Source organism: Myotis lucifugus, unplaced genomic scaffold (genome assembly GCF_000147115.1).
Source record: "Myotis lucifugus unplaced genomic scaffold, Myoluc2.0 scaffold_159, whole genome shotgun sequence".
Taxonomy (NCBI): domain Eukaryota; kingdom Metazoa; phylum Chordata; class Mammalia; order Chiroptera; family Vespertilionidae; genus Myotis; species Myotis lucifugus.
Window position 1 is genome coordinate 1,157,183 of NW_005871207.1, and position 20,751 is coordinate 1,177,933.

General features: G+C 35.7%; 1 protein-coding gene across 4 annotated transcripts in view; it reads right to left on the reverse strand.

Moving 5' to 3' along the window:
• EPHA5 (EPH receptor A5) overlaps nt 1-20,751 on the reverse strand; it is a 284,303-nt gene that overhangs the window by 12,268 nt on the left and 251,284 nt on the right. For all 4 annotated transcript variants that reach the window (XM_014461706.2, XM_014461703.2, XM_014461705.2 and 1 more), the window contains 4 exons: nt 17,166-17,227; nt 15,479-15,688; nt 12,513-12,662; nt 554-747 (listed from right to left, as the gene is read on the reverse strand). In XM_014461706.2, the coding sequence (XP_014317192.1) occupies nt 554-747; nt 12,513-12,662; nt 15,479-15,688; nt 17,166-17,227 (616 nt within the window). The remainder of the gene's footprint in view (nt 1-553; nt 748-12,512; nt 12,663-15,478; nt 15,689-17,165; nt 17,228-20,751) is intronic.

The window sequence follows — 20,751 nt, forward strand, 5'->3', positions numbered from 1 at the left end:
TATGTGGGGTCCAATATACATGGAAATACATGCATTTGAGTGTTTTGGTTTTTAAAAAAATACTACCTAAACTTAGCTATAGTTAGCATTTTTCTGATATGGGCATGTTACACTATTAGATTAGGTATATGTGTTTTTTTAAAAAATATATATATTTTATTGATTTTTTACAGAGAGGAAGGGAGAGGGACAGAGAGTCAGAAACATCGATGAGAGAGAAACATCCATCAGCTGCCTCTTGCACACCCCCTACTGGGGATGTGCCCACATCCACAGTACATGCCCTTGACTGGAATCGAACCTGGGACCTTTCAGTCCGCAGGCCGATGCTCTATCCACTGAGCCAAACCCGCTAGGGCAGGTATATGTGCTTTTAAGTATAATCATTTATATTTCATTCATTATAAGAGAGTAACTTTATGCAAAAAAATGATAGTCAAATAAATTAGTATCATAGATATTTAGAGGTTAATTTATGTCCATAGTGATTTAAATTTGTGGCATCAATCTGAATTAGCTAAATTCAGGATAATCTCTCAGGTCTGGCCTGTACCTGCTCGATGCATTAACCAGCGTCTTCAGGCTACTTGGGTTACGTATCAGCTTGTCCAGCATGTTCACTATTTCATCAAACTTGGGCCTGCTATTTCGGTCTTTCTGCCAGCAATCCAGCATTAATTGGTAGAGGGCAGCAGGACAGTCCATGGGGCTTGGCAGACGGTAGCCTTCCTCTACTGCCTTAATCACCTGTGTAAAGCAAAACAGAACCAGTCCCAACACCACACATTTAGTAGAGAAATTTCCCCCTATTTAACTTTCATCCTTTCTTATGCTTAACTCTTGCAATAACAACCAGGTTCACTATCTCTAAAATCCCCAATTACTTCCATTTGCTGTGAAATAAAACAACAAAATAAAGAAATAAATGTACTCTCACAATATAAAAATATAGGCTTTCTTCATATATTATAAGGAAAATAAATGGTAATCATTTTTACCTAAGAACTTGATGAAGAGGATTTGTAAATTTAATTGACAAAAATAAACAGTTCATGTTTTATTTATCCTTGAATTCTAGAATCAAATAGATATTAAATCGTTTTGTGATTTCTCTGAAAAGTTAATGTCTTTTTAATGAAAATGTATGAGCAGAACCACATTTTTTAAAGTAATGAAACTGCAATTTTATTTCAAAAGAGAGTTTTGGATGGGAAATGATGGATAAGTCAAAGGCTAGATTAGTATAATGATCTCATGTATCATTTAATAATGTCTAGTTCTTCCTGTTTATTATCATCTGCTGATTTCTGTCAGGAATTTAGAATAATTGTCTAGTAGCAAAAGCATTACAAATATCACTGATTTTAAATGAAAACCACACATATGAATATCAGTCTAATTGTAAGATTGCTTTATCAAAAACATTTGTAATGTCTAACTCCAGGAAATATGTATTTATGCTACTGAATATAATAATATAGGTATTATTCAATTATTAAAAATCAAAAGTTTGTGATAGAAAAATCCAGTAAGAATGAATATATTTCTTAAAATCCTATTACAAACATTTCCTTAACATTGAAAATTAACATTTTTTTCATAAAGATTTTTGATTGATCTGACAAATGGAAAAAAACATAATGATTAGGATAGAAAATTTACAAAGATAATTTGAGTGATTGGGAAGAAGCCAATCTCTTTATGATAAAGGCAATGCCATTTGGACAAGATCAATGAGATGTAAAGAAGGTTAAATAGCAGATTTAAGGACATTGTGACAAAGGGATTGAGGGGAGATGAAAGTATTTGCAATAAAACAAGTTCAGGCCTATCACATGGATGGTTGTTGCTGTTAACTTTAGGCAAGTACATAAATGGGGTAATGAATGTTGACAGGTATAATCTGTAATTGTTTTATTTGATGTGAATGGGGAACATTCATATGGCAATATGCAGAAATCTGGCACAGGAGATATTTAGGCTGATAGTATAAACTATAGGGTCATCAGCACCCGGTCACAGCCTAAAGTCAGGTGTAGTTTATATCATCCTTGGGAATGCATAAAATAAAGGCTTCTGAGAAGCACCAATAGTTAAGTTCAGGTAGTTGAGAACTCTGAAAATAAATGTTTAAATAAATATTGAAGAATTATGAGCAAAATACAAATGCTCCTCCACTTACATTGGGGTCACGTCCCAATAAACCCATTGTAAATTGAAAATATAGTAAGTCAAAAATGCATTTAATAAACCTAACTTACAGAACATCATAACTTAGCCTAGCCTACATTAAACTTGCATACGACATTTACATTAGCCTACAGTTGGGCAAAATCATGTAATGCAAAGCCCATTTTATAATAAAGTGTTGAATATCTCCTGTAATTTGTTATGGGTATTGCTTTTGCAGTATCATAAAGTTGAAAAGTTGTAAGTCAAACCATAAGTCAGGGACTTGCTGTACCTGAGAGTCACTTACCACCTTAGTTAACAACTCAAAACAACATAAGAAGCTAAAAGGCAATTCCATGAAGGGGTGCCTCCACGGCGCTGAGCCACCAGAGTGGCTACTGAAAGTGCCCACAATCCAGGCCTTTGAGGCCCAGAGCCAAGATCTGCAGTGCCAAGGCCCTCCTCTGTGTCAGGGCCCTGATGGGAGACAGATCTAATTGTGTTGTTATGAACATAGGGGTGCTGAGGTCTAAAGAATGGAATTATTGGATTGTGTGGGAAAGAAGAGGAGATGGGCTTGAAAGGCCTTTTGGAAAGGACTTGAAAGCCATGCTCCTGACTGTGGGGATTGCCCATGACCTGCCTGCCCATGTTTGTCAGTGTCTCCTGACTGTCCATGAGTAGTAATCCCACTTCTAGGAATATATCCCAAGAAACCAGAAACACCAACCAGAAAGGACATATGCACCCCTATGTTCACAGCAGCACAATTTACAATAGCTAAGATTTGGAAACAGCCTAAGTGCCCACCAGCAGATGAGTGGATTAAAAAGCTGTGGTACATCTACACAATGGAATACTATGCTGCTATAAAAAAGAAGGAATTCTTACCATTTGCCACAGCATGGGTGGACCTGGAGAGCATTATGCTAAGTGAAATAAGCCAGTCAGAGAAAGATAAATAAATATCACATGATCTCACTCACTTGTGGAATATAATGAACAACATAAATTGATGGACAAAAATAGATCCAGAGACAGAGAAGCATGGAACAGACTGTCTAACCTTAGAGGGAAGATGGGCGGGGGTGTTAGAAATCAATGAAAGAACTTGTATGCATGCATATAAGCATATCCTATGGACACAGACAGTAGGGGGGTGAGGGCATGTGCTGGGGGGTGGAAATGGCCTAGGAGAGATCAAGGGGGAAAAAGGAGACATATGTAATACTTAAAACAATAAAGAATTTAAATTAAAAAAACCTAAAAGGCAAACTACAATAGAAAATGCTACAAAAATTAAAACATGATTAATATATCTAATGTAGTTAAAGCTCAGACATATCTATAATAATAAAAGCATAATATGCTAATTAGACTGGACATCCTTCCGGACAACCTTCTGGATGAAGCTGGGGCTGCCTGGGTCCCGGGTGCCTGCTGGCGGCCAGAGGGGGTCCCGGGTGCCAGAGGGAAGCCAGTGCCAGCAGCTGGGGGAAGGAAGGCCTATTCTTGCACAAATTTCGTGCATATCAGGCCTCTAATTGAAAAATAAAATAAGAAAATAGATAAATGAGAAATAGCTACTAACCAAAAGCTTATAAAAGAAAAATTTTTATATTTAAATAAATTTGGATAAAATGTTATTCTCACTAGTGATATTAAATAAATGAGTAGCAAAAGAATAAAAAGGTACCATTTGCACTCATATATAGTTCATTTATTTATTCATTTGCTTATAAGACTCCCCACTGCTGATGACAGTAGTTATTTTCTTTAATAACATATATGTACCAAAATTAAATGTCTTGATATAATTTATATCATGAAATATTTCACCATGCAGTAAAAACAGTGACTCTTATGTACTTTAAACATAATTTATTTTGTAATACACTTTCTCCCAAAGCTGCTACCAATTAAATCTATTTCGTTCTTTACCATCTATTTTTTAAATATATTTTTTGCTTCACTGAGCAGCTAATCTTTATGTGGAACTAACAAATTAAATTAATTCTTTAGTTTTAAAAGAAAATAATGTTATTTGATCTGAGGTTATTTCCAGAATACATTACTTAATCATCTTTATTTTCATGTAAATTTATATATAGGAATATATATAACCATGACTCCTAAATTAACTTAAAACTTGGCTCGGATAGTTAGGTCATTGAATTTAATTCTAAATTCTTCTTTAGAATTTATGTTTAAAATAGATTTAGAACTCTAACTTTAGATTTATTGTTAGATATTTGGAAATTTATTTTTTTCATTTTTACCTATTATTTCCTTAATAGTTTTTGGGATAAATGAATGACATTAGTACTCTGGTGGTTTATGAAATGCTAGAAATCTACCAAGGCACAATTTAGACTGTTAAATTTATGAAAACATTTATAATCTATAACTAAATAAGTCATAATCTCAATTGACTTTGTTAATACTATTACATTTGTTCATCTAGGTCAGTGGTTGGCAAACTGGCCCCTTGAGTGTGGCTCTTCCACAAAATACCACGTGCAGGCATGCACGTATAGTGCGATTAAAACTTCGTGGCCCATGCCACGGGGCCAAAGAGTTGCATGTGGCTCGCAAGCCATGGTTTGACGACCACTGATCTAGGTGGTTGAGATGAACAAAGGAAAGAAAAAAAAAAAGACAGCCATAATTTTTATAAACAATCTGGCACCATGTCAGAGGTGCTATATCTGAAATACTGCCATAAGCTCTGCATTTTTGGCATTGGCATGTAAATAAATAGTCTAAACACAATTTAAAGAATGCTACCTCTCCTAATGCATAAACCTGCAACAGTGGATGTCCAACATGGCACTGTTCACTTGGCAGCAAGTAATTCTATTGGGCCTTTTCCATCATGTAAGGGCCAGTAGGTGCATCTTTTCAGATATATATACCTATTTTAGGTACTGTTTGTTTTTGCTACCCACAGAGCTTCACCCAACATTATAAGGTTGGAATATTTACCTACAAACACAGAATCCTATCTAGAATATTACACAGCAAGGTTACCCACTTCAGAGTGAAGGATACATAAGAGTGATCATATACTCAGTGATATGTTGTTTGATATTTAACAACTGGCTCTTTCTGCTGGGGAAACAGATTTATAACATTTTCTCATTTATCTATATATATAAAAGCCTAAGCGACTGAACGACCGGTTGACCGGTCGCTATGACGTGCTCTGACCACCAAGGGGCAGACACTCAAGCATGAACTGCCCCCTGGTGGTCAGTGTGCTCCCACAGCCAACCTCCCATGGCCCCCTTTCCCCAGCTTACTGAACTGGATGACTCCGATCGGGGCAGCCAACCTCCTGTGGCCCCTCCTGCCGGCCAGCCAACCTCCCACAGCCCCTCCCTCCACCCCCGTGCAACCTCCCGCCACCCCAATTGGCCCCAATTGCCAGCCAGGCCAAGGGACTCCACCCATGCTTGAATTCATGCACCAGGATTCTAGTGTGATATAAATACTCCCTTCATATGAATTGCAAGCTACCAATATAATCTCATGCAGGTAGAAATGTTCTGACTGGGAATCAAATCTTGACCTCCTGTTTCATAGGTCAATGCTCAACCACTAAGCTATATCTGCTGGGCATTAGGAAGCCTTTTAAAGGCAAAGCTGAAACACCAACTTGGAGACAACACTCTGAAATGAGTTGGTGCCATTATTCAAGATGCAGTGGGTGTATTAAATCAGAAACTTCTATACTGTGCACTGTTCTCAGTGCCTCTTACCAGGGAACACAGCAAGGGTTCCATGGAGCTAGCAGTTATGGCTGCCAACAGGGCACCTGGACTACTTATGTCCAGGCACAAGCAAAAGAGAAGGGGAGTTTTCATGATGGCAAAGGTAATTGATGTTGAGCAGTAGGAGGCATTTGATCTGTTTTCATACAGAAGGGGCAGGGAGAAACGTGTGAAACCCAGATGATACACTTGGGGCCGTCTTTTTATTCCTTTATTACAACTGTGTCCTGAAAATGTTTATCCTGAGAATAAAGGATTGGTTCAGACTACCAGTTAAGCTACAATGATCTGCCAAGTTGATAGATGAAGGAAATTCAGAATGGATAGTGGGAGGAGGTAGAGGCTTAAGACCAGGTGAGGTCTTGAGATCAACTAAAGCTACAGGAGCTGCAGTGCAGTCCATAACCTGCCTCTTGAGTTTCCCCTCAGGAAGAATCAGCACAGTCCTGGGCCAGATGCTCCATGAACCTGTGTGGAAACGTAAGTCTATGTTGCAGAAGGGTGGAGCGCAGCATCTGAAAATTTGTCTCTCATCTTCACCTGCAGGGATGGTAAGTTACCAACAACCCTTAAAACCCATCATCACATTTACACCAAGGACATGCTTGACAAAGTTACTTCCAATCAATTATTGAACATGGCAGTGATAATAAAATAGGTTGGCTTAAGGATTCCCTGGCTGCCTTGCCAACCTCTCTTAGAACCGCACCTCAGTTTCAGATGCTTGCACACAATCAATTTCCTTTCATCTCCACTGTACCTGTATCACAATATGACATCTCTCCCACCTTCCTCTCATCCACCTATGTTTTCCCTTACAAGCATTTTCCTGTAATTACACTAATGTATACCTAATCCCTTCTTGGCTTCTTGGAGGACCTAGACTAGGCACTGTGATGCAAACTGTACTTATATTATCTACATGCATTCTTACCACATACTGCAAGAGAGGAAATATTACATCATAGATGAAACACTTGAGATTCCAGAGGTTAAATATTGCCTATATTTAAGAAATAGCAGAGAAAGATTCACATTTAAGTCTCTCTGGGATACAAATCTAATCTGTCATTTATTTTTCTATCTTGGAGTTGAGTCCCACTATTGGAATTAGAAATAATTACTTCCCCCAAAAATATCTTGAGTGAGATATGGATCCCACTCCATGGAATCAGATTCTTTACAGCATAGATAAAAATAATATCCAGGATCAAAAGGAGTTATTTTGAAAGACAGTGCATTCTTCATCACAGGAGTTGTAAAAAATGTAGGATGGATAACTGAGTGCTAGGAAATGTGTAGGGAGAACTTGAGCTTTAGCTAGGTGTTTTGGTGAATAAGTTCTGTCTAGGTCGTGAGTACTTATCTTGCTAGGTAGTTACTTAACATCTCACATATGAGTCCTTTTGTTACTATGTGATATGAAGCTCCCCATAAGTGACTAGAGTTTAAGAATATATTCCTGTAAATAATCTCAGATATCACAGAAATCATTTCAGATATACCAATTTCTTCTATGATCTTTTCCTATTGCCAATAGTTATTAAAGATATATTGGGTGTGCTTTTTTTTCTTAGTTCATCAATCTTAGATCACTAGAGTTCCAGAGATTAAAGAGATCTTAGAAATCTTTTTATTCAAGTCCATTCCCTTTATAGTCATAGAAACTGACCAAGCAGTGTAGAATCCAAGATGAATGACTTTCAGTTCAATATATTTGTTTGTTGTTGTTATTGTTTTTAAATAACAAGGTACAGAAATTTTGGACTGTAGATTATTATATACTAATATGTATCACTTTTTCCAAAGGAGTCAGAATTTTTATGTGGTTACCAGTTCCTAAAATAATTGCTGGCATCCAAGGGCAGCATCATCCTTAGAGGACCAATGTTATCTTAGAAGACCGCATTTTGCTGGTCCAACACACTCATTATTATATAGACATGATTATACTGAGGCTAAGAAGTTTAATACTTTTCTCACTGTCAAATCTTGGAAATGTACAGTATTTGGATGAGAACTAAAGTCCTCATACTTTAGCTAATTGTAACATGCTGTGTGTTACCATAAAATATTCTATTTGCTTTACCATAAACTATTCCAACAATATAAGTAGAATCACATATATTTACATAAGCATATCTATACACCTGTATCTACCTCTTTTGTAGCACTGAAAATGTAAACAAAGAAGAGAAAGAAGAGAAGCATAGCCCATACAAAGTGGGTTGATATTCTTTTGGAGGCAAATATTCTTTTTTTTAAATATATTTTATTGATTTTTTACAGAGAAGAAGGGAGAGGGACAGAGAGTTAGAAACATCGATGAGAGATCGATCAGCTGGAGGCAAATATTCTTGCTGCCTTATAGGTAAGATGGGAGCCAACAGGAATAGTAATAGAAAACTACCCCTCCCCTCAAAAAAAGAACATGTAATTCTAACATTAGGAGATTGAAAAACATATAACTTAATGAGTTATTAAAGCTTTTTGTAATCTATGTGCTTAATATAATCTATATAGTCATATATTTTACAATAAATACACAAGAGAACAAAACTGTCACTGAATATAAAAATGCAATGCAATGAAATCTCTTTTTATTTTGGCTTTTGTTTGAAGTTCTGAAAAATGTTGACATTTAAAATGTTTGTGATCAATAAAGAAGCTTCTACTGACTACAGGATATTATCTTACTTTCCAAGCTTGAATGAGAGTTCATGGTCTGGTATTTACCTAAATCATCCTAGCCATTCTGGTTTATTTTTATTATGCATCGCTATGATTTTTCTCTGTGATGACAGAGGCAATCCTAAATCAAAAGAAACCCAGTGCAGCATTCCCCCCTCCCTCTGACACAGCCAGAGGTCTTCTTTGATGGATGTAGATGATTCTCCATGTCTGGGTAATGTAACATTTTCATGGCGGCAAAGCCCTTTCTGAATCAGATAGTATCTGGAGTGTAGAGATTATGGAATATATCATTCAAAACTGCCAAATCAGTACTTCTACTTTGTTCTCTGGTATTTTTCCCCCAAAGAGATATTAAGTAATCACGATTTTCAAATAGAGTAGATCTGTCATGTTGCCCAGACGCACATTTAGATAGAAATTGAGGCATATAAAACTCAGTGCTATATCTAAAAACTAAATGCCACTATGGATCGTGAACTTGCTGAGGAAATACAGAGCATGTATTGGGAACTCTTTCAAAGGCAGGCATTTTAGAAAGATCCGTGACTGTAAAATCATTTTTCTGTAAACCTTATTTAGATGCTCAGAAAACCCAGCCAGAGTCAAAATATTAGTTTTTATTTTTATAACTTCCTGAAACTATTACATCAGCATTTCCTTTTTTTTTTTTTAATCATTTGAAATCAGATTATCTGGAAAAGTATCAAGACTCTCAAATAGCTGAAATCTGGAAAAAATATGTCCCAAATTCTTCACACCTCCTTGTTTTTATGTCCTTCTCCATGTAACTTTATATTGTCCATTCACAGTGAACAGTGTAATGTACCATACTTTGATTATGGGATTTTAGCAGATATGTTTTAGGCTGAGGAGCAAATGGGCTTATTTTTGCCCTTCAGCAATTGACAAATTAGCTCACATCTAGTCTCGCCTGCTGGTCTTCAGCGGAAGATGAAGTCCCTGTGAATTGCAAGTATATACCAGCCAACTTCAAGGAACTTGAACAAGCCCAGTTAAAATCAGCAAAAACTTATGAGCATTCACCTAGCATCTTGTTTTACTTTGGTCTATAATTTTATTTGTGACAGATACAACTATCTCAGGTATAATTGTCAATAATGTGGGTGACATAAATATTATGCAACTAATAGGGAAGTACAAATAATTCTGAGTGACACAATTGGAATTAAAAATATCAGAATTGTGAGACATTACTAATAAACAAATAAGAGACAAATGTTTTCCTTTAGTGAAAGGACCAAGCTTGTTGGCAGACAGAATAAAATACTTTCACAGCATTTAAACAAAACAATGGCATTAAGAGGAGCCTTGAAAGAAGATAGAAGCAAAACAACAAAGTACTCTGTAGCTCAAGTTAGCATTTGGCATTTATCTGGAAAACAGAAAATAGCAAATAGATCTAACCTTTGTCTAGACTAGATAAATCCAGAATAATTATTAAATATTGAATTGAATATGTTATATTCAATTGAAGGGTGATCTAGGATCGCTGGTTGGAAATGAAAGAGAGGAAGTAGACATTGATTTAATTGGAGACAGAGTGATGGTTAGGTACACAAAATTTGGAGAACCAAGTTCAGTTTATGGTATAACATTTATTATTATTTTTGACCTTAAGGAAGTCATTTAGTCTCTCTAAGTCTTATTTCCTTGACTGGAAAACAGGACTAATAATACCTCTCTTGGTTTGTTAAATATATACTGAGAGTTCAATGATACTTTTATCATAGTCCTGGCCTTAATATCAGAAAGTTGAGCACAGTAGATACTCGTACTGTGTTCTCCAAAACTTAGAGAAATAAATGTCAGCAGTCCCCCCTTAAATCAAGTGAGTGTAGCAGGAAAAAAACAAAAAACAAAAACAATTGTAGCAATTTTCGATGACTGCAGAAGCAATTTTAGATGTCTTGTTGTATACTTATCAAGAGGCAGGAATCCATCAGCCCAGTTTACTATTGCTATCAGAGAAGAATGCTATGCAATACAGTTGACCCTTGAATGACAGGGGCTTGAATTGCATGAGTCCACTTACATGCAAATTTTCCTCAATAAGTACTGTCATTGTATACTCTCTTCCTTATGACTTTCTTAATAACATTTTCTTTATTGTAGCTTATTTTATTATAAGTCTACAGCACATAATACCTATAACATGCAAAATAGGTGTTAATTGACTATTTATGTTATTGAATTTCAGTCAACTGGTAGGCTGTGAGTTGTTTTGGAGCAGTCAAAAGTTCTATGCACATTTTTAACTCTGTGGGGTTTGGCCCCTTAGGCCTGCATTGTTAAAAGGTCAACTGTAATCCTTGGGAAAGCTGAAGTGTGACCTTAGCTTCTCACCTGAGGAAATTGGAAGAAGGCAGCCTGGCTGAAAAAGCCTGCAGTAGTATCCAAAACAGGAAGCTCTGGTCAAGAATCCAACATTCATCAGGTTTAGTAGACATGTGTATGGTGCAGTGAAAGACTGTGGAGTGTGGAGCTGGTGCAAGTGAGAGGATCTAGTATCTCAGTACATCCTCTCTAACACCTTGCAGAGAGAAGGTCCTCATCATGGGCCTTTGGAAGAGCTCAGACATGAATCTCAACAAAGGACAATGTCTGGGTTACTGCCGAGCAGGAGGCATCAACAGCCCAACATTGGAGAAACATCATCGCCCCTTCCCGTCTACCTCTCTACCTAGGAAGATCCTGAAAAGTCCAGACACAGACTTTGGCAGAGGAGGAGGAAGAGCAAAAATCTGACCATTCTTCCTTTACAATCTAGGTACCGAGGGTCACGCTGGAAAACACTTCGAAATGGATATGGTATTGACTTTCATTTAGACTGGACTTGAATTTTTATATCTGAAAGTGGGTCTTAATCACTGGCATAAGACTGTTTCTTCAACAAAATTAGGCTTGAAAGATAGTGCCTGACTAATAACCCCAGAAGGCATAAGAGAGGGAGAGTTTATAGAGTATGGATGTGAGAAATAATTACAGAAGAATGTTTGAAAGCATGCTATTGAGGTAAGACTTCAATACACTGGTTTTATAAACAAGTAATACGATATTAGTTGGTAAAGCACTTAAGGCAGTATATGGCCCATAGTAAGGCCTCAAAAATGTTAGCTGCTTTTATAATTGTTATTGTTATTAGACAGGAAATACATAAAATGTAAAGGTGATCCAAAATGGAAAGGGCTGTATGGAATAGTAACAATGAAAAATTATAAAAGCAAAGACTAAAAAAGTCATGTGTGAGGTATCATGTAATAAGCATTCTGAACTTGAAGATTTTTTCATGGTTCCTCTAATTCTAGGATTCTATAATTCTAAGCATGAATTATTTTTTTCCATGTGGGGAAAGCCTATTTTACCCCTAAATTAAATAGACAATACAACTCTTCCTACATGTTTTAATTTAAAAAACATAGATTGTTCCTTTTTTATCCTCTAAGCGCATCCAGAATGAAGCCAATATCATTCATCCTTTTGCACTAGAGTATTAGCTGCCTCCATCAAATGCAAATCATAAAACCTTGCCTGTCAGTTCTCATTCTTTGATGGCTCTTTCTTTATCTTTGAAAATGATACTGACATTAAGTGAGAGGAATAGCACCACAATACAGCTAAAACTGGCAAGGGACTGAGCTTTTATATAATAGTGACTTACTTTCCTTTGTGCTAACTCATTTTGAGCTTCTGCGTAAAGGATATTTTAACAACAAAGTAGATCAGAGGGTAAGCAAAGTATTTCTTTTTTTTAAAGCAACTGTCATGTTCAGAAATGAAAACTATTATAAGTCTCCTGACACAGAGAGCGAAGCATTTCATCTCAAACTTGAGTGAGGATAGCTGCATACTTACATCTTGATTGGTCATCTCCCAGTAGGGTCTCTCTCCATAAGACACAACCTCCCACATCACGATTCCATAGCTCCAGACATCACTAGCAGAGGTAAACTTTCTGAAAGCTATAGCTTCTGGGGCAGTCCATCTTATTGGAATTTTGCCTCCCTGCAATTAAAAAAGAATTTTAAAAAATTCTCACACACTTCAAATGTACCTAGGGATATTGCTGTTTCACTGGAAAGATCTAGAAAGAGATGTAGCATTTTTAAGTGAATCTGTTTGACATCATGCAGTCTCTTTTCACATATCGGTCCATAAGCACTTGTAGACTGACTGCTAATTGGCTGTCTGGAAGGTTTCTGGTTTAAATTCTGTTTGACTACTGGAGCACACAGGACCCACATCTCAATTAAAGTACCAGAATGGCAGCTCTTAGTGGGGAAAGCAAGCAGTCAAGCAAATCAATAAGGTGACTTTCATGATTTTCAACCTGAGTAAAAAAAGACTCAGATTCCTGGGTGCTTTTTATCTACTTTAATATGAGAATTGTAAGTGGAACGTCTCAGTTGCTGAATGCAAGACAGAGAAGTTTAACAGCTAATAAGACAAGCATGAAAATCAGATATATTAAAAGCTTAGTTATACTTGTTCCTAATATTATGCAATTTCTTTTAGATTGGATTTCTTTCATTTTCTGTTGGCATATTTTTATTTGTTTGGATAGGTTTTTTCGTTTTAACCTAAGAAGTAGGTTTTTTATTTAATTCAACCATTTTAAAAATTATTAAAATTAGATGATGGGGAAAAACTTACATTATTATGTATAGGATTCTTTTAACATGGCAAAAAAATGCTTTGGTAGGTTTTCTCTTCATTCACAAAATAAACATTTAACCTTCCCCTTTAAGGGTGAATATTTTTCTCATAATTTTTAAAAGGAGGCAACCCCAAGCAAGCACACATTTTATTTATAAGCAAAAATCAATCAATCAACCAATATGGTGGATTGAAAGAGAGAGAGAGAGAGAGAGAGAGAGAGAGAGAGAAAAGTTTTGGATATTTTCTCATAAAATGACTAGCATATGCCTTCCCATTTTGAAAGAAGGGAATAATGTATTTCAAATACCAGAAAAATGGAACTTAAACTGCTCTTTATGAACCAAAGTTTCAAGACATATGAGAAAATAATAATATTATGTAATGCTTGAAACTGCTGAGTTGCAGTTAATTTGAATTATTCAAAATAAGTATGAATTATTTTCTCCTTGGAAATATGGTAACACCACTTTAAGAAGACTTTCCCGAAACATACTTTTGTTAGTTAAATATCCATAGGTGTGGTCACACAATTAGCTCTGGCAATTTGTTTTGTGACATTCCATAACATATTATTATTATACCTCTTAAAATTACAGTTTGTGGATTTCTTTAAACTTCAGCCTAGAATTTTTCTCTTGATCCTCTGACCATCACATTTGTCATCAATATTATCTGGTGTTCCTTTATCTCTGTATCTCTCAGTATATGCATTTTCCACAAGCAGCCTATATGACCCATTTCGTAGGAATAATTCTTGAGGTCTCAGGATCTCTGCTCTCCCTCACCCTCCCTTTCCCCCAGCATGACACATTGACACACGTTGACAATCTACTCTATGCATTTAACTAAGTCATCAAGCAGTCATACTGGGAATGGATTTTCCTATAACCTCAATCTTGTTTAGGCCAAGTTTATTAAGTTTAACACTAATTCCAAGAGGATTCTTGAATGAGGTTTCATTTAATGCAAATAATGACAAAGATAATTAAGTCTAGAAAAAGAGGAAGTGATATCCCAGCAATTAATTTATTGATTTGTCAAGCTGACCATATTATAAGACTCCATTTACTTATATAATTTGCATGTGATCTTCATCATAATACAGTCTCTAAGGATCTGATTCATAAAACAATAATAAAACAGAAAGCCTTATAATATATGACTAGATTTATTGTTAGGCTATGAGTAGAAGTGATATTTAAAAAGGTGACTTAAATAAGAAAATGTGTAACACATCTATCATGAAAATAAGAGATGACGAAAGTGTTCTTTTGTATGGACACCAAAGTTAACCAAATTGTAGTGTGAAAAAGATGCACTGATAAATTCCTGTCTTCACAAGAAGTTTAAATCTTGAACTTGAGGACATTGTAAAGATTTAGAATTAAACAAATGTAGCTTATCAAAAGGGATATAACTGAAGAAGTACAATACATAGATTGCCCCCAAAATTTCATTGTACTCACAGTATTACACAGAAAGACTTATTAATTATATAACGTATCAATTCAGGAACCAATTACATTGCTGGAAAAGGGTGTTGATTTATGCTAATTAGAATAATTTCGTGACCAATTTTCCAAAGACACGGGCTTAACAGTTTACATTGTATGTAAAAAAGAAATCAGACATAATTTTAGTAAATCGAAAGATTTTGAAGGAATAGCTCTTTTATTCGATATCATGTGAATCCTTAAAACATAAGTTTAGATATTTCTGCATTTGTTTTACAAAAGAAGATAGTGCAGAGTTTAAGCTACCCCATAATGCTATACATGTATATATTCATATTTATTGTACATGTATAGATAACATATTTATTGTTTTTAATATAGGATATTCTTTATTTTTAATATTTAAAACATTATATGATTTTTACATTGTTGTATACGATCTAAATTTGAACTTTTTTAATTTCAGTATCGGTAGGAAAAAAATAAATTATTGAGCTTATTAGGTAAATACTTTTTTATCTGAGTTTAATATATGAATTTTCTGATCTCTAACAAGGAGCATCATCTGGATTTCTTTATTCCCCCACCCCCTCCTTTTCTCTCTCTTCCTATGTTGGAGAAATGCCCTTTTTGCTATTTCCTTTAAAATCTTTAAATATTAAATGCCTCTAGTCTAGGGAGTCAGAAATGCATTCTGTTAGAACTTACCCTTGTGGTGTAGGCTGCCTCAGGATCATCTTCCAGTACCCTGGAAAGTCCAAAGTCAGACACTTTGCACACAAGGTTACTGTTGATTAAGATGTTTCTAGCAGCGAGGTCTCTATGCACGTAGCCCATGTCGGAAAGGTACTTCATTCCAGCAGCGATGCCTCTCAGCATGCCAACCAGCTGAATCACAGTGAATTGCCCATCGTTTTTCTGTAAAGACGATGTAGCAATATTAGTCCTGCAACACCAATCACTGGGGGGGAATATGAAAGGGTTTTCATTCAATCTCAAATTAATACTACCCCCAAATTCATATGCATATTCTACTTGAAGAAGAACAAAAAAAGTTGGGAAATATATAGTTAAGTTGGTAATATTTATCACTTCTTTCCTTCATCAAAGCAGATCAGGGTTTTGAAAGCCCTTATGGAAAATCCCACTTAATTGCCCTTCTCTGCATTGCAATTCTTTTACTCTCAGTCATCAGAGGAGTGTGTTCATTACTGCAGCCTGGTGCTTGTCTAGGGTTAACACTGCACATTTTTGAGGTGCTTTAGAGGAAGCTAGCTTCATAGGCATATTGTTGTAAAGAAGAAATGGCCAGAGGAGATGGAGGGAGATTCTTCAGCAGCAGATGGGAGGAGAATGGCTGAGGAATGACCCAAAAGATATTCGCATTTCTTGGAAGCTTGCAGTTTTTTTAAGAGGCACTCAATTTACTGCACACACACAGAAAAAGGCTCACCTAATGATTATTTTAAAAAAGGAAGAAGATGATGTGACTTTACGAGACTAGGGAACTAGAAGACATGTATAAGAAATTTGGTAACAGAATCTGGAGAACGGAAGGGAATATGACAGCAACCGCCTTGTCAGTGGGCTGATGTCATATTCAATGCTCGGACCCCTCTTATAATTGTCATTAATGCCATTTCCCATCACCTTTCCTAATCCATAGCAATAATCGTTAAGGAAAATGAAAAACTGCCAGCCCACAGATTTAAGCAGGCCTGCAGATGTGTTACATCATTTAAAATTTGAAGAACTTACACATTAAAAACATATTTTTTTTCTGAGACTCAGACTGAACAATATAGGATCAGTATTATCTATTACCACATGAGGACTCCAAGGGCACAAGCTGAGGCTGGCCCCAGATGGGTTATAAGTCTATTTAACCCTTACTGTAGATAATGAGCATGGAGCTTTGAGACAGTTTTTCCTAGCTCTGCCTGATAATATATACTTTGAGAAAGTTAGATATTTGTACAAGCTTCTTTGTTTACTTTCTGTTTTTTTCCTTTCCTTCCTCCCTACTTCCTCCCTTCCTCTCTCCCTTCCTTCCTTCCTTCCTTCCTTCCTTCCTTCCTTCCTTCCTTCCTTCCTTCTTCCTTTCATCTCTTTTCTTCCTTTTTTCTTTCCCTCCTTTCCCCTTTCTTTCATTTCTTTTTCAGACAAAGTAACATATAACTATATAAAACTGTAGACACACATAATTTGAATTTGTATAAGTTTTCTGTAAAGAAAAAAAAATCAAACCAAAGTTAATTTTTTGGAGTGTAATTATTCTGACTCCAGGTATTTCCATCTATTTTAAAATTCAGCTTTAAAGTAGCTCAATTTTAACTTCAATGTCATTATCAATATATAAATAACACTGAATAATTAAATATGCCTCAAATCTTACCTTTAAAAATGTATCTAAAGAGCCATTTTCCATATACTCTGTCACTATCATCACTGGTTTACCTGAAAAGGAAACAATGGATGAGCTGCTGTTTTTCTATTTAGTATTTTTATCTAAGAAAAGCTTACCTGGAAGTTTTTACTAGTGTCCAAAGTACATACAGTTATTTTTGTTAAAGTCCGCTGTGTAGCAAGTAAATTCCTGACACTGTGATATCTTAGTAAAATGGTGGGGTCAGTGAGAAGAAAGTATCACAAGAATAATAACAGATTGATATAGTTAACTGTCAATATAAGAATCAATTTATGTAGACAATGAGTTGATTAATAAATATAATTTAATAGATATAATTATATAATGTACCAAAAATTAATATCCAGCAAATCACTGTGAACATATTCATGTTTTTCAAATTCTCAATAAAATCTCTGATCCCGTCTAGCTGCTGCTTTATGATCCCTTGAATATATGTTGTATTTTTATTTCCATGTTCTTGTAACTCGTTACCTTATGGCTGCCTCCCTTCCCCCTCTCTGTCACACACTTATAATCTCTATCAATCCAAAGATTTTTATTCTTCAAAATGCTGTTCTAATTCCTCTTGCTATCCAGAAACTTTTCTTGCAGTCATCATTTCTAATGGTAGGGGTCCTTTTATATCTGATATAGAAGCACAGTCTTGAGATTAGCTGGGCAGACCCTGGGCAGACACTGCTGGGCTCTGAACCCATATCAATCACTATTATGTGATCTTGGGCATATCAATTACTATCACTGTGCTTCAGTTTTCTCATCAGTAAAATTAGTATATTAATGGCACCTGCTCGTAGGGTTTTTGTTAGTATGCAAGTCAAATAATTTTCCAAGGAACTTAAAATAGCACCTACAACTTAGAATTTGCTGTGTATTATTATTTTATAAACTTAATCAAATCTGTGGGTTAGCTTCCTTGCTATATGTTAGTTGGCTAGGAGAATAAATCATATTTTATCCCCCATAAAATGATGGTATTTTGCTTATAATATGTCTGTGATACAAGAGAAAAATACAAGATAAAAAATCCTTGTTAAAGGAGAAAATACTTAAAATACAGTTGTTAGTTTTATCACTTCTCATTAACCTCATTCTATTTTAGAACAGGCCCCTTTACTCTTCAATAAAAGTATACTACATAAATTTTAAGTGTTAATTTAAACTATTTTGAGATTAGTAAAAGGAGACTTTATGACAGGAAAATTACTATCATATACATCTATTAACTTTTATGCATTATGAAGGGAAAACAAGGCCTATGCAACATGAAGTGCATTATAATTAACTTAATGGCATTCTCCAGAAGGACATCTGTACTTTACTTGAGAAGTGATTAATTCAAGTCACAGAATTAGAAATTGCATGCTTTTTCATTCACTGTCATCCAGAAGTGTAAGGAGATGTAGACAGCAACACAATGACCTACAAATAAGGAATGACTAGGAAGCCAAAGGATTTTTCACTCCAAAGTCACTTAAAACTCACTGTTTAGAACACTGGGGTAGATCAGTCTTGTTCCTCATTCAGGCAATTATCTTCTTTTAAAATTTTTAGGAGCAATATTCTTTTCATGGAATGTGACAAGTATATTACAATGGCAGACACATCTATCTCCTCCCTTTTTAAGGTTTAGAAAAGTTATAAAAATAAGTTCATCTAAAATAAGTCATTTGGCATAAAATTGTAGATGCCTACATTAGGTGAAACATCATATATGCAGAGAATATGCATTGAAGATGACATTCTATATGAACTTTGAAGACTGAAAGGGTCACTGGTGTAATAAAAGGTGATGGATATTCCAGGAAGAAGAGGCGGCATGTGCCAAGGGATCTTGTCATGAAAGAACCCATCAAGTTCAAATAGAGCCATATATTTGATTTTTTTGAAGAGCTCTGGATTTTTTCTTTGTAAATCAGGAAGTGACAGGGAATGAGTTGGGGAAAACTGATTTTAAAACTGACTGGAAATACAGTATCTTTGTGTGTTTTTTTTAAGAAAAGATTCATATTGCATTTGTCAATGGCTTTGACAGCACAAGAGTAGAAAAGATTATAAATGGGTTTTTTTCTTAGTATATATGTAATCTAAGTTCAGGAATAGAGTAATGCTTCCAATTTAACTTTATTTTAATGATATTGTCACACCCGTCTTAATGGACTTTATACAAACTTTAAGATAGACAAAAATTCTGCTTTGGGTCCCTTTAAGTCCCATTCTTACTTATCAGAGCCCGTTTCAGTCTTTTTTTCATGTTGAAGTCCCTTTTCTTTCAAAAGTCCAGAATTAACATATATTCCTCAAGGGGAACAGCCAACGTATTTGATAAATGCTTTGGCACAGTTACCTATGTGACAGAAGTTACACATGCCATATGCTAGAAAGTCCTGGAATGTCCTGTTGTACCAGACATCACCCTTTCATTTGCCCCATTTCAGGAAGTCAGAAGTACACAGGGATGGAGCTGAGCAGGCAGATAGTAGGGACACCTTGGGGTCCAGTCACCAGCTTTTAATCAAGCACAATAGAAGTATTTCAATAAATTTACAGTTAATATCCCTGGATGGTGTTTCTCTGTGGTTGGAGTATTAGCCAGGGAACTGAGAATGGAGGATTCCATTCCCTGTCAAGGGGATTCACCTGGGTTGCAGGTTCATTCCCTGCCCTGGTCAAGGTGTGGGAGGCATCCAATCTCTCTTTCACATCCATGTTCTCTCTCTCTCTCTCTCTCTCCCTCACTCCCTCCCTCCTTTCCACTCTCTCTAAAAATCAATGGAAAATTATCCTCAAGTGAGGATTAACCACATTTTAAAAAAAATGTACAGCTAACAGAGCCAAAGGGCATTGCACTTGCTGCAAACAGTAGCCCTGGTCAAATCAGAAGGAGACCCATGCTTTCTGGAGTCAGCCTGTGATTCCAGGAATCCCTCTGACTCTGCCTGATTTCTTCTTTCACTTACAGAAATTCATTGAGGGAGTTATCTTACTGTAAAGATAGGGAAGAACTGAACTCCAGCAGATATCCAGGACTAGCTTTGCTTCACTGGCACCTCTCAGCTCCTACCACAAGAGCAGATGCCTTATCCATCAAAGCAAAATCTTAATTTACGTCTATTATTATTTACTCTACCGCACGTTCTTTATGTCTCTGCCACGTTCCCTATAGTTCTACTTAAAAAACTTTGCTCCTTATCTCTTTGCCTATATATTTCTTTCTGCCTGCCCTCTAATTTTGTAGACTCTCTTCTTACAGTAATGGCACTGCTCATCCAAGGTCTAATGAACAGGGATTGGATAGAATCCCCATGTAAAAATATCTCTTTTGGGGTAAATTTGTTCTTTAAATTCAACCCAAATTTACTGAGCTTAGAAGAAAGACTTTATACTCTAAAGAGAATGAACTGATCAGAAAACTCAGGGACATTTAATAATATACATTTGGAAAGAAAAAATTATTACTTTTTAGGGAGATGGGCACCTGGTATTCATCCTGTAAGTTTTTATAGATAGCATCACCTAGTTTTAAAAGTCAGATTAATTATTTATGACACTG